General features: G+C 29.6%; 1 protein-coding gene across 1 annotated transcript; it reads right to left on the bottom strand.

The window, feature by feature from the left end:
• Window positions 1-4,021: 4,021 nt before the first annotated feature.
• Osi9 (DUF1676 domain-containing protein Osi9) lies at window positions 4,022-10,035 on the bottom strand. Its single transcript, XM_088258700.1, has 3 exons — window positions 9,833-10,035; window positions 8,994-9,255; window positions 4,022-5,338 (listed from the first exon to the last, which is right to left on the bottom strand). Exons 1-3 carry the CDS (start codon window positions 9,968-9,970, stop codon window positions 5,037-5,039), a joined length of 702 nt encoding a protein of 233 aa, XP_088114826.1. The 5' UTR covers window positions 9,971-10,035; the 3' UTR covers window positions 4,022-5,036.
• Window positions 10,036-13,073: the final 3,038 nt, after the last annotated feature.

Here is a 13,073-nt window from a genome sequence, read left to right as displayed (position 1 = left end):
ATGCCATCCAGTACAAAAAAGTGCTGAAAAACCATCTTATTCCAACAATCGAGGACATTACGCAGTATACCGCGGACCCGATTTTTCAGGACGATTTGGCGCCGTGCCATAGAGCCCGCACTGTGAGTACAAATATTTATTTTTTAATGCACTTTGTAGACCACTTGATAAATAATTTATTTTTTTTCTTACAGATCATTGAATACAAAGATAAAATTGGCTTAAAATCGTTGACGTGGCCCGGGAATAGTCCTGATTTGAACCCGATAGAAAATTTATGGGCGATTATGAAAAAAAAAGTTGGGAAAAAAAAATAAAAAAACATTGAGGAATTAAAAAAAAACTTGATTCAAGTTTAGGAAGAAGAAATAACATCAGAAATTTAAGATTCGCTTTACGCTTCGTTAAATAATAGAATTTTACATGTTATAAAAAATAAAGGTGAATTCACTAAGTATTAAACATTTTTAAATGTTATAAATATGTTTAAATGTAAAATACCTTAATTTAAAATAAAGCGATTAGAACCTTCTTCTTAAATATGAATAAAAAAATTACATGTCTTTTATTACTCCATCACAAACACTCGACCATAAATGAACCGTTATGGGTCTCTTAGGTTCGGATAATCTGATACCTGGTATATAATGGCAATTTCTAAGTACAATTCATGAGTAAGATCTTTCATTTTAACCTTGAAGTAACGAGTAGTCATCACATATGTTAAACAATACAAAAAAAACTAATTAAATATCAAGAATAATTCATTATGTGTCAATTTTAGTTTTTTTGAGGACTCGTAAATTTTTTTGTCCAGGGGTGTATATATATATATATATATATATATATATATATATATATATATATATATATATATATATATATATATATATATATATATATATCTATATATATATAAATATATATATATATATATATATATATATATATATATATATATATATATATATATATATATATATATATATATATATATATATATATATATATATATATATATTTATATATATATATATATTTATATATATATATATATATATATATATATATATATATATATATATATATATATATATATATATATATATATATATATATATATATATATATATATATATATATATATATATATATATATATATATATATATATATATATATATAAATATATATATAAATATATTTATATAAATATATATATATATATATATATATATATATATATATATATATATATATATATATATATATATATATATATATATATATATATATATATATATATATATATATATATATATATATATATATATATATATATATATATATATGTATATATATATATATATATATATATATATATATATATATATATATATATATATATATATATATATATATATATATATATATATATATATATATATATATATATATATATATATATATATATATATATATATATATATATATTTATATATATATATATATATATGAGTGATTATATTTATTTGATTTTACCCTGGACTGATCCCTGAAGTGCTGGAGTGATCACCTCGCCTTCATGTAAGTAACAATTAAAATAACACTGCGTCAATATGATGCAGTGCCCTATGCACCAATGGTTGCGGATAAGAGTAAGAAGACATGAAAGAGTATTCCGCACACTATCAAGCGCTTCCAAATTAGGAAAGGCTTATAAAATAATATATTTTCCGTAACTCAACATTACACAGATTTCCAAAATTTCATGCATTAAAAATTAAACATGGAAAATACCTCTAAATAAAAATGAATACATATTATGTTTTCCGGAGATTCTTTTTTTATTAATAAAATTTAAGCTACCGGTTTCGACAAGAACCCTTTCATCATCAGGGTTTATTTTAATTTTAAAACATTGAAAACATTAAAATACTCCCACCAAAAACTTTCACATACTCCGTAAAAATCCTAAATATTCATTTTTAATATATAACATTTAACATTTAAGATTTTTACGGAGTGTGTGGTAGTTTTTGGTGAGAGTATTTTAATGTTTTAAAATAAAAATAAACCCTGATGATGACAAGGTTTTTGTCGACACCGGTAGGTTAAATTGTATTAATAAAAAATGTGGTGAAAACAAAGTTGTTTTATTTTATAATGTGGATAGATATTAAGCTACTGAAACTGATCATCAAGGATGAGAACAAGAGTCGAAGAGGTGTCGGAAGAAGGCGGATCTTGTGGCTCTATAATGTACACGAATGGACAAGAGTACGGAACGTCGAGGAGCTATTTTGGACTGCCCAAAATAAGAACATTTTCTCACAATGATAGTCAACGTCTGGGGAACCCAACTCGATACTTTAAGAAGAAAAGGAAGATATGAACACAATGAATTTAAACCTAAATAAAAGAGTTGAGTATTTGGGACGTTAAAGGTTAAGAAAGAGTATATCGTAGTCCTACAGGAGAAAGTGACCAAGTGCATTTTTTTTACAAAAACGTGATCATTGAGTATTTGGTATCTTACTAACTGAATATTGCCCTGAAAAAATGCCAAAGGGATTTTAAACTTGGAAGGATAATATATTGACTTGTTAAAAATGACTAATTGCATTGACTTTTATTTTCTTGCTAAGCAAAAATGACTTAAGTGACTGAACATTTTACGTTTTGTTAGTTGGTCACTTTCTCCTCTGCGACTACGATATGTTTCTTATTTTTTATCAGGAGGAACATGAAAATGCGTGCAAAGATACAAAAAATTCACGAAAATGCGTGTTGAGTTATAAATATATAATAATAATAATAATAAAACCCTTATCCGCACCCCAATGGTGCATAGGGCACTGTGTCATATAAACGCAGTGTTATCTTTATCATTTACACATGAAGGAAGGGTGATCAGCCCTCCGCTTCAGGTACCAGTCCAGGGTAATATTGAACAAATATTACAGTGAAAAAATCACTTTTATTTATTTTACCCCCCTTGGGAATCGAACCCGGGACCTCCAGAACGGTAGCCGAGCGTGCTGACCATTACACTACGGAGGCGGACGGTATAAATATATAATCACTTTATTTACAATATGAATTTGTGACACGTGTTTCGATGAAATCAGTAAATTATGAAACGTGATTTGTGAAAATTAGTCTAAATTTTAGAGTTGAGTCCTTGGAACGTTGAAAAATTTGGAGAGATGTTTGATCCTCATTTCTTAACACCGAGAATATGAACAATAGGAGTAGGTTTTTGTAATTCTCATATTGTTAATTGTGAATATAATATTATTATTATATTTATGAATTGTTGTTGTCCGAAAATTTGAGTAGTGTGGTTGTCAATTATGGTGGATGTTACACGTATGTTGAGTGATTTTTCCAGCCTTTAACACAAGCCCTGTAAATACCCAGACCCATATTCTTCTTCATCTATGTTGAGATGTCAAAATGTAAAAATAACTCATAAGTAGAAAAACTTAGATTTTCGAACAATGATTTGGACACACAGAAAACGTTGTGAACATTTATGTCCGATTATTTATATTGGCTATTCGTACATATTAATAAACCCTTTTCAATGAATCGTCTTTAAAACTTTTTTAACAAAATGATTTGAACATAACTTTTCTACCCTTCAGTTTTTTTGTCATTTATCTCTGAAGAGGAGTTTATGGAAAACCATATGGAGAGATGAAGTTTATTTGGAAAAAAAAATTATGTTTTCTGTATGCGCGTTAAGTATGACGATATATTTTTCTCATTCATGATTCAAAGAAATTTTCATTTTTTTAATTTAACTTTTAAAAAAATATATAAAAATGTTTCTTTGAAATTATTATAACTTAATACTGAACCAGTATTTTTATGTTATAAATTTGTTTGGTATTGATAACCGCGCTTGGCTACCGTGGTAGTGTTCCCAAGTTCGATTCAATATACAATATGTATATATTTAAAACATTTTCTGTTAAGTTGTAAAATGTAAAAATTAATAAATAAATTGAAAGTCATTTTTATTTTATAAACGTTTTTTATTATTATTTATTCTTTCGATCGATTGCATTTAATATAACAGTAAACTTAATTACAATTACGCTGACGACACGAACATTAATAAATTGTACTGTAAAGTCGGTAAAACAAAAACAAACAAAAAAACACAAAATATAAACAAGTAGAACGAAACTTAAACAAACAAAATAATATTAAAAACGAAAATTAACTAAGATCGTATATATGTACAATAAGGTACGATTGGTAATCAAATAATAAAATTATAATATTGACAGGTATGTATGTAGGCACATTAATATAGCAAGTATTAAGAGTACTAACTAAGTATATTAAAAGAAATGTACATCGATGTTAAAATTAACTAAAAATAAACAAAAATAATAAAACAATAAAATTAAAATAGACATGATTCGTATAAAGTCAATTGAGTATCATAAATCAATTATTTCTAAGTATTGATCGAGTATTGTCATGTATATTAAAAAAAAAGAAAAGTTAAAATAGAGTATAAAAAGTAGTTTTGAGCGAAGGAAAGTATTTACAAAGTTTTTTTAAAGAAAAATCATAAAATTAAATAATAATTACATTAAAATAAGTCTTTGATATAATTCAGAAAGTCGCGTGAAGTAAATGTCATTCTTGTATAATAAGTCTCTCTAATACAACGAAAGAAATGAATAGTCTAATGTTCCGTCAAGCACGTGGAAAGTCAAAAAAACAAACAATCAAACTAACGTATTATTTAATTTAATAACAGTTTAATAAATTAGAATAAATTAATTAATAAATAATGTGTTCGAGGGTGCTAGCACCTTAAATAACGGATTGGATCAAGTATGACTATTATGGTTTCGAAAATTCACTCGGGACATGAACATCCCGTCGAAAGGGTGGTGGTACACCTTAATGTAACATCACGTTTCGACGTGTTAAGCTTAAAATGAACTAGATTAACTCGAGTCCGTTACAAAGAACAGCGGCCTGTTAGTTAGGGTGGAGAAAATTTTTGATTTATTCAGGTTTGTAGGCGTTGTAGGCCAGGTCCTGTGAGTTTCTTCCCCAACCATGGACTGGGGCGTGGTGCTCTTCAGCGTAGTGGGGGTGCACGTCATGGACCTCATGGCCACCCTTGGAGTCGAGCAGTTTCTTGACGCCGATGACTCCGGAGATGAGGAGGGCCAGCTTGCCGATGATCAGGGCCTTGAAGGCGATCAGGGCGATGAAGCCGAGAACCAGAGGAATGAGGGCAGCAGCCTTCAACTTCAGCAGAAGCAGGAGGGGCATGAGCATCTTGTTCTTCTTCTTCTTGCGACCTGAACAATTAAACATAGCAAATTGTAGTGACGTGTAATATTTTTGCATACTGATATAGTAATTATCCTGACGAAGAGATGCGTACATTTCGAGACCGGTCGACAAAAATCTCGTTGAGTGGTAATTTACTAACAATACAAATATTTGACATGTAAAAAGTAACTTTTTTTATATAAATGTAATAATGACTTACTACAAGGTAAATGCTTTAAATGTTAAAAATATTAACTATAAAAAAAAACAAACATTATTTGAACGTAGCTTTGGAGTAATAAGTAGCACTTTTTATTGAAATCTATTGTGACACGTGTTTTGATGCATTCCACGTTATTACTAAGCTTAAAATAAACTAGATTCTCTCGAGCCTGTTGCAAAAACAATGCCTTCGATAATAATGTCAAATGCATCAAAACATGTGTTACAACATATTTTAATAAAAAGTGGCATTTACCTAGTTAAAGATAAATTAAAAATCCGTGTTTCTTTTTAATTAATGCGATTTTCCTTATCACACTCTAACAACCTAAAACGTATTTCTAGAAATTCTCCTCAGATAGTTTATCATTCATTAAATTGTGAAGCGATTAGTATACCATGCAGAATAACGATAATATGTGTGCCTAATGGTTTTTTTTTTATTAACAAATTTGCATATTTCTTAAACGAATTATCTTTAAACTGCGTATCAGTTTTGCCGTAAATAACGGTAAAAATAAAGAAAGTTGGCAATTACGTATAATAACGTATGTAGGATACGCAAAACCGAAACATCATCACTGCAATGTAAAATGAGTAATCAATTTGAGAAGTATTCAATGGGTGCGCATAGTGGGTGCCTTAAAACTATGCCAGTAAATATCCATAAATAAGAGACGACACGCATTCAGTAGGTCAGCCGATATTGTGAATACGACATTGGCTATTAAATAAAACCTTGACTGAATTCAAGATCGAGAATACAGCGCCTAGAATGATGGTTTTATTGTGTGAACTTGGCATTAGTCTCGCATTGTGAGAACTCCCCTTTTTGTTGCGTTTATTGCAGTCAATTTATTTTATTAATGTGAATATTATCAGTATGTGAATGGGGTTGAATTATACAAATATCAATGGTTAATTGGTTCAAAAGTATTGTGCGACTTTTGAAGATATAACATTAGAGTGGAGTAAAATTTGATTGTTGCCATTGTTCGCTTCAGTCACGATTGATCTATAACCGGTAATTGAGTCACGTTCCCTTTGTATTGGAACAAGTGTCCGCACTAAATGCTTAATAATAAGAAATCACGGAAACGCTCGCTGTCTGAATAAATTTGAATAAATTATTCAAATGAGTTCGATCTCGGCGCATCCTCAAAAAAGTAGGTGAAATGTAATCGTCTTTTTCAAGGCGATGAAATGCCTTACGCGTCCTCCCAGAACCGGTTCCTTGGGAGCGGACGAGGAACGTAATCGTTCGTGAACACTTATCCCCGAAAGCCGAAACCCCGAGACTCGCCCAAGGTGCATTGGATGCCATCTGCCGAGCGGGAGATACACTTTCTCCTGACCTACTTCCGCATCCGGAAACCGGTGGCCTGCGCGCCACACAGCCTACAACATTACCGGAGAGACATCAACGCGCGGGGCTTTCGAACGAAACCCGAATCGACATTTTTTTTAGATACGTGGAAACGAGCCATACGTAAGATGTCGATTTTTAATTCGACTCATCGTCGTATGGTAATCAGGCGGATGAACAAAGTATTTTCGATACAGTCTTTAGGAGAAAGTTGAATTTCTCGGTAATGGACGCATGCGTGGGCATTATTTTTGTGGGTCACTCATTCCGAGGATCAAATTTATTCGTGTTCACAATACGTATCATGTACCTCGGGCGTCTTTGACCGTTAATTCATTCCGGGTGGTATTATTTTCGATAACGGCCTGTAACGAATTACGTCGGTTTACAAAGATGCCTCCGATATCAATTTAAATTGAAGATCCTACCATTATTATACTGATATTTAACTTGACAGAAACCGTTTTATTTTCTCATTTATTTAAATCTAAAATCTTACTCGTCTCACGTTTTATACTAATCTTTTTTATACCTTTGTAAACTATTGAAAAGGCATTATGGGAGAGACATCTCATTACACCCATGTATAGTTTGGACTCGCGTCGCCAAGTCGTTTAGAAAGTGCATATGGTGACAATTTCCAATTGTGTTTTTCAAGCTAGACGCTCTTCAGTTATCCCCAACAAACGACATTTTCGAAAAAGAAAGACATTTATTTTACACACAAGTAGGTTAGTTATAAACTCGGTATTTGTGACCTGATAAAGTGAAGTAGAAAATGAGTTTCTCGTAATAATGACGTATGCACCTATGTCATCGTTCATCTTGACCAAGAAAAAATCTGCTTTTTAATAGAAAAGTTTGTTTAATCAATATGTACTTTTTAAACTGTTCATAATGATTTTATAAATAAAGTTAATCTCATGAAACTTTCTTCAAAAAATAATGTTTTACTAAAAGTCTTTCCCTAGTCCCATGTCTCATGAATATATTTTGTTAAAAAAATTATAAGTAAAATTTTGAAGGAAATATTTCCATACATAAATTGTCATATTCACGTCTTTGCAGGTGTATGTATGAGCAAGCTCAGTGAAATAACATTATGTAAGCAAATTAAAACAAAATCATTTAAAGCCGAATAAGCTAGAGAAAGTGATACAACTGATCCTATAACGTGTTCGTGACAATGACCCCTGTTACGTTCAGTCTGAGCCATTCTCCGTGCTTTTATTTTGTCTAGTACAGAAACAGCGTGGTATTACTTTTATTTTACGTTTTGTAGAATTGAATGAATCGCGAGATGAAGCCGCGAATGAGGTTTTTTTATGGTGCTATTCGCGTAATGGATTTAAGCACGTAATGAAAAAAGGAAGAACCAAACACCAAAGAAAGTGATTCACTGGACTGTAATAAGTTGTATTAAGGTGTATTTGAGATGATATAATATCTTACGGAGATAAAGGTAATATTTTAAAGTCTTAAAATTTCTTGCTTCAGCTGAGAAACTAGGCTCTCTTTTATTTATTATGAAAGAAACTGATTGAAATAAATTATTAAAGCTTATGATTTTATCATATTCTTATATTTATACCGACTTTATTATATACCGGATTCATTTAGTAATTTTGTCCAAAAAATGTCCACTTAGTCTCTATTATGTGGAAAAAATAAGGCTTTTTTGTTAGATATAATAAGAAATGCATCCCAACAAACGATCTAGGTTTATTTTTTTTATATAATGACTTAACTTTACGTGATACTTATTTTTATGGTTTATTATCATAACTGAGTTAAAAATAATTATTCGTAAAGTTTCTATTTCAGAGATTTAAATGCAGGTAAAAAATGTAGTAAGGATAAAAAAAATACGTTCAAATCATGTATTCAAATACATGTTATAAAAAAAATATAAGAAAATAAGGTTTTCCCAAAAATGTAATGATTATCACATTTTAAAGAAATCAGTATTTTTTGCTTGTATGCACAAACTATTTGAGTAATATTTTTCAGTCTGAATTGAAATGCATTTTTGTCCAGTTGAAAAACGAGTGATCAAAATTAGTGAATGATTGATTATAAGTTTTTTTTATTACCTTCTTCCATGGACCTCTTCATCTCATCGATGGAGTCCTTGGGAACCTTGAACTGGAGGGTGTGTCCTTCCAGAAATCTGGCTACCCTGTCGACCAGACGGCCCTCGACTTGGTTTTCTCTGACAGCAACGTCTTCGGAGAGAGGCTCCTCGAGGGACCTTGCGCCTTGCTGCCTGGAGCTTTCGGGAGAGGCCACAAGGGAGATGCCTTCGGATACTTCGACATCGCCATTCAGGTTATCTACGAACCTGAGAGCCCTTTCCTGTGACAAAAAAGAGGCATCGATTTGATTAGTGGCATTAAAATAATATTTTACAACTTGACAAGTTGAAAAAAACACAATGATAGGATAATTAATGATTATTAAATATATTTTCGAGGTCCAAATCTGAAGTTATTTCAGAAAAAAGCGTTTAAAGATGTTTCTAAAATTTATACGCAAATGCTAAGCTTTTTTCTTACATTGATAATGGTTTTTTATGTTTTTAAAAAAAAATCAGATACAACTTTTTTTTACTGAAATATCTTGGTGGAACTGCATTTTATATAAAGAAATAACATCTTTATGTGGAAAAAAAACTATGAAGTGGTTATTTTTTTATCATTTGAAATTTTGGAATCAAATGTTTTGGATTTTTTTAAATGTGTTACATATATAAATTTTAAATTAAGTTTTTCATCTAGTTATATGCGTTTACTAATACGATAAGTTTTTTTTTTAATTATTTTGTTTTTTATACGTTAACGGGAATATTTTTATTGTGACTCAAAATGAAACGTTAAAAGGGAAAATCTATTGTTTTTTTAGGGTTGTAGTATGGTCCATGTGAGAATAATACCTTAAAGCACAGGGAAAGATCACTTTCGCCGCACTCCTTCACAAACTTGAAAGCCGAAGCCATAACTCCGTCACTGTTATCAGTCGGCATGGCCGAAGCCGCCGCCACGAGCAAGAAAGCTAACGCAAGGCACCTCATCGTGATAATATCTCGATAACTCGACAGTAATCCCTTGAAACTGCTTGTGTTGGAGTCAATCAGCGAACTGTGATTATTCCAACCATGCGACACGGTTTTATGCTCATTCGAAAGCTCCGGGGTGGGGGCTTCGTTTGACCCCGCCCCCCTTCCTTCACCCTTCCGGTGGAGCCCACCGAGCTTCGGAGAACCGGAGGCGGAAGATGCAACCCGTTGCTAGGTGAACCTCAAATTTCAGCCAATAAGGTCAAAGTGAATTTAAAATGTACACTATGAGGTTAATGATAAATTTATTCACACATTTGTGCGTGACTTTGGATGTTTGAAATTCTCTTTCGACGTGTGTTCATACAAACGCGAGCAATACAAAAATCATTGAGTAAAAATATAATGAGGTGTATTTATTATATTAAAAAAATATATTTATTTTTTCTTTATATTTATTTACTGCCGGGTATTCTTAATTAATTAATGTTTTCCTCATTTTAAAATTATTGAGGTTTTTATTTTATTTTATTTTTCTATGTATTAACTTCCTACGGTTTGTTTTTTCCATTTATTGCTCTTTTATTTCTTTTCGTCATGTATTTTTATGGTACCTACTTAAAATACTACATTTTACAGACAAAATACAGCTGATTTAGTATTGTGCCCACCCCTTACTCAATTATTATTATTATTATCATGTTCTATAATACGAAAAATGATTATGAGGAAATTTAAAAAAATCAAAACGTCATGTATGCATTTTTAGTTTAAATTTTATTTATTAAATACCACTATTTCTTATAACCTTTTATGGAATGTGTTTAATAATGGTGTGGAATACGTTGAAACACGTGTCACGTGGATTTAAAAAAAGTTTTATAATTTATATTTGAAGCACTAACTTTGTGATTTTCCGTTTTTATAATAAAAATGTTACTTTGTTTTAAAATCACTTTAAATAATAGTGATTTTTAAACAAATTTACGTTTTAATAATAAAAAAGGTATTAACTATGTAAAATTAATATTAATTAAAAAAAAGTGCGGGACTCCTATTTTAATTTTTTTATTTGGTTTGCAAAGATTGATTTACTTATTTTTGTACCCGTAAATTATTTTAAAGAATCCTTAAGAATAAAGAAAAGATGTTGAATTTTCAATACAGTAAATTCAACAAGAAATCAATATATTTTTTTATTTGACTGACAAGAAACTATTATTTCATTTATGAAATTTTAAATTATAATTTTCTAAAATATGTCATGCAGTTAAAACACCAATTACGGTGTTCTCAAAGCTAGTTTTCATGATAAAAATTAATATTTATTTAAAAACTAAAAGAAATTATTGTAAAATTTCTCAAGGTGTTAAAATCACTCATCATTTTAAAACATCTTACTTTTATTATTTCAAAGACCTAAGACAATGGAACATTAAAATATGCATTGTAAATAAAAGAAATTCACCTCATTATATTTTAATTTCAATTATTTAGAGAATATTTTGAGAAAACAATTGAAGTTATTTCTGAAAAGGGCTATGTTTTTTTTAATGAATCTTTATAATGATACATTTCTTCAAATAAGATAATAATATTTACTAAGGATTTTTTTAAGATGGATTTTTCAAATTTTAAGCTTTGAGTTTTATAAACTTAAACGTTTTACAAACATTTGCTTTGTGGCTAAAGTTATGAAAATTTAACTAATTAAATAATAAAATATATAATTTTGGATATTTTAAAAATAATCATTATTGTAAAAAACAACATTTAATGATCATTTTATTATTTTAACCTCCATTGTCCGCCTCCGTAGTGTAATGGTCAGCACGCTCGGCTAGCGTTCTGGAGGACCCGGGTTTGATTCCCAGAGGGGTAAGAATAAATACGAGTGATTTTTTCACTGTAATATTTATTCAATATTACCCTGGACTGGTACTTGAAGCGGAGGGCTGATCACCTTTCCTTCATGTGTAAACGATCAAGATTACACTGCGTTTATATGACGCAGTGCCCTACGCACCATTGGGGTGAGGATTAGGGTTTTATTATTATTATTTATTAACCTCCATTATAGTTAAATTTATTTTTACTGTCACGAACTTTGTATATTAAAAACATTTAGATTTTTATTTTATCATTCTTTGGTTTAAAAATAGATCCTTGTTATAAAGTGTGAACATATATGAAAAAAATACTATTTGTTACAATTTCAGATTTGTTACATTAATAGATATGCAACAATTATATGCAAAAAAATATTTTTGCCTGTGTGCAAACAAATTCAAAAATCATTTGATTAAAATTCCAAAATGTTAAATATTTTACTATTTGATTGGATAACAGATAAAAACAACTGATCATATATTTGGGTGTATAAAAGATACTGATAATTATTTAAAAAAAATCATTTAACACTTGTATAATACCACTTCATGAGCCTCATTTCATTACACATAACTAGTTTCGAAAACTATAGATGTTTTCATCTTCAAGTGAAAAGTAGAATTAATGAGAAAATAATATATCGGTATATGTGGAGGTTGATAGTGTAAATAACATGTTGATTATTTGAAAAAAATCTATTTGTAATTCCACAAAGTTAATTCAACATTGAAATTTGGAAGAAGTAAACAGAAAAATTTTAAAAGATAAAATAGGTTATTTAAAAATACATCAAATACATTAAAAAATAAAATACATAGATCTATCCTATTTTATTGTTTTTTTTAGTTACGTATATATAATAAAAAAAATTGTCATTAGATAGCACGTAGGCATTCAAATATTTCAACTCAATTATTTATTGGAGACGTAAATATTAATTTATTCGCATTCTTAGTTACTTTTCTACCATATATCTTGACCGTACAGTCAACCAAAGGATGAGTAGGTGAATACGATAGTGGTGTAAGGAATACACGGATGAACACATCACGGTATCGACACAGTGGAGGGGTGTACCTCAATACATAAAACATGCTTACTGAATGGGTATCAAATTATCACTGGAATTACTGAAGAAAGCTTTTTAAATATTTATTCACAGGATTACTCGAAAGCTTATAACACTTTCTTTAAAATATTTTATTTTTATTTTTTACATTTTCCGAAA

This window comes from Brachycentrus maculatus, unplaced genomic scaffold, assembly GCF_059751285.1.
Source record: "Brachycentrus maculatus isolate JH-2025_06_01 unplaced genomic scaffold, ASM5975128v1 h1tg000102l, whole genome shotgun sequence".
Lineage (NCBI taxonomy): Eukaryota > Metazoa > Arthropoda > Insecta > Trichoptera > Brachycentridae > Brachycentrus > Brachycentrus maculatus.
The sequence above is the reverse complement of the archived record's forward strand: the minus strand, read 5'-3'. Positions and strand labels throughout refer to the sequence as shown.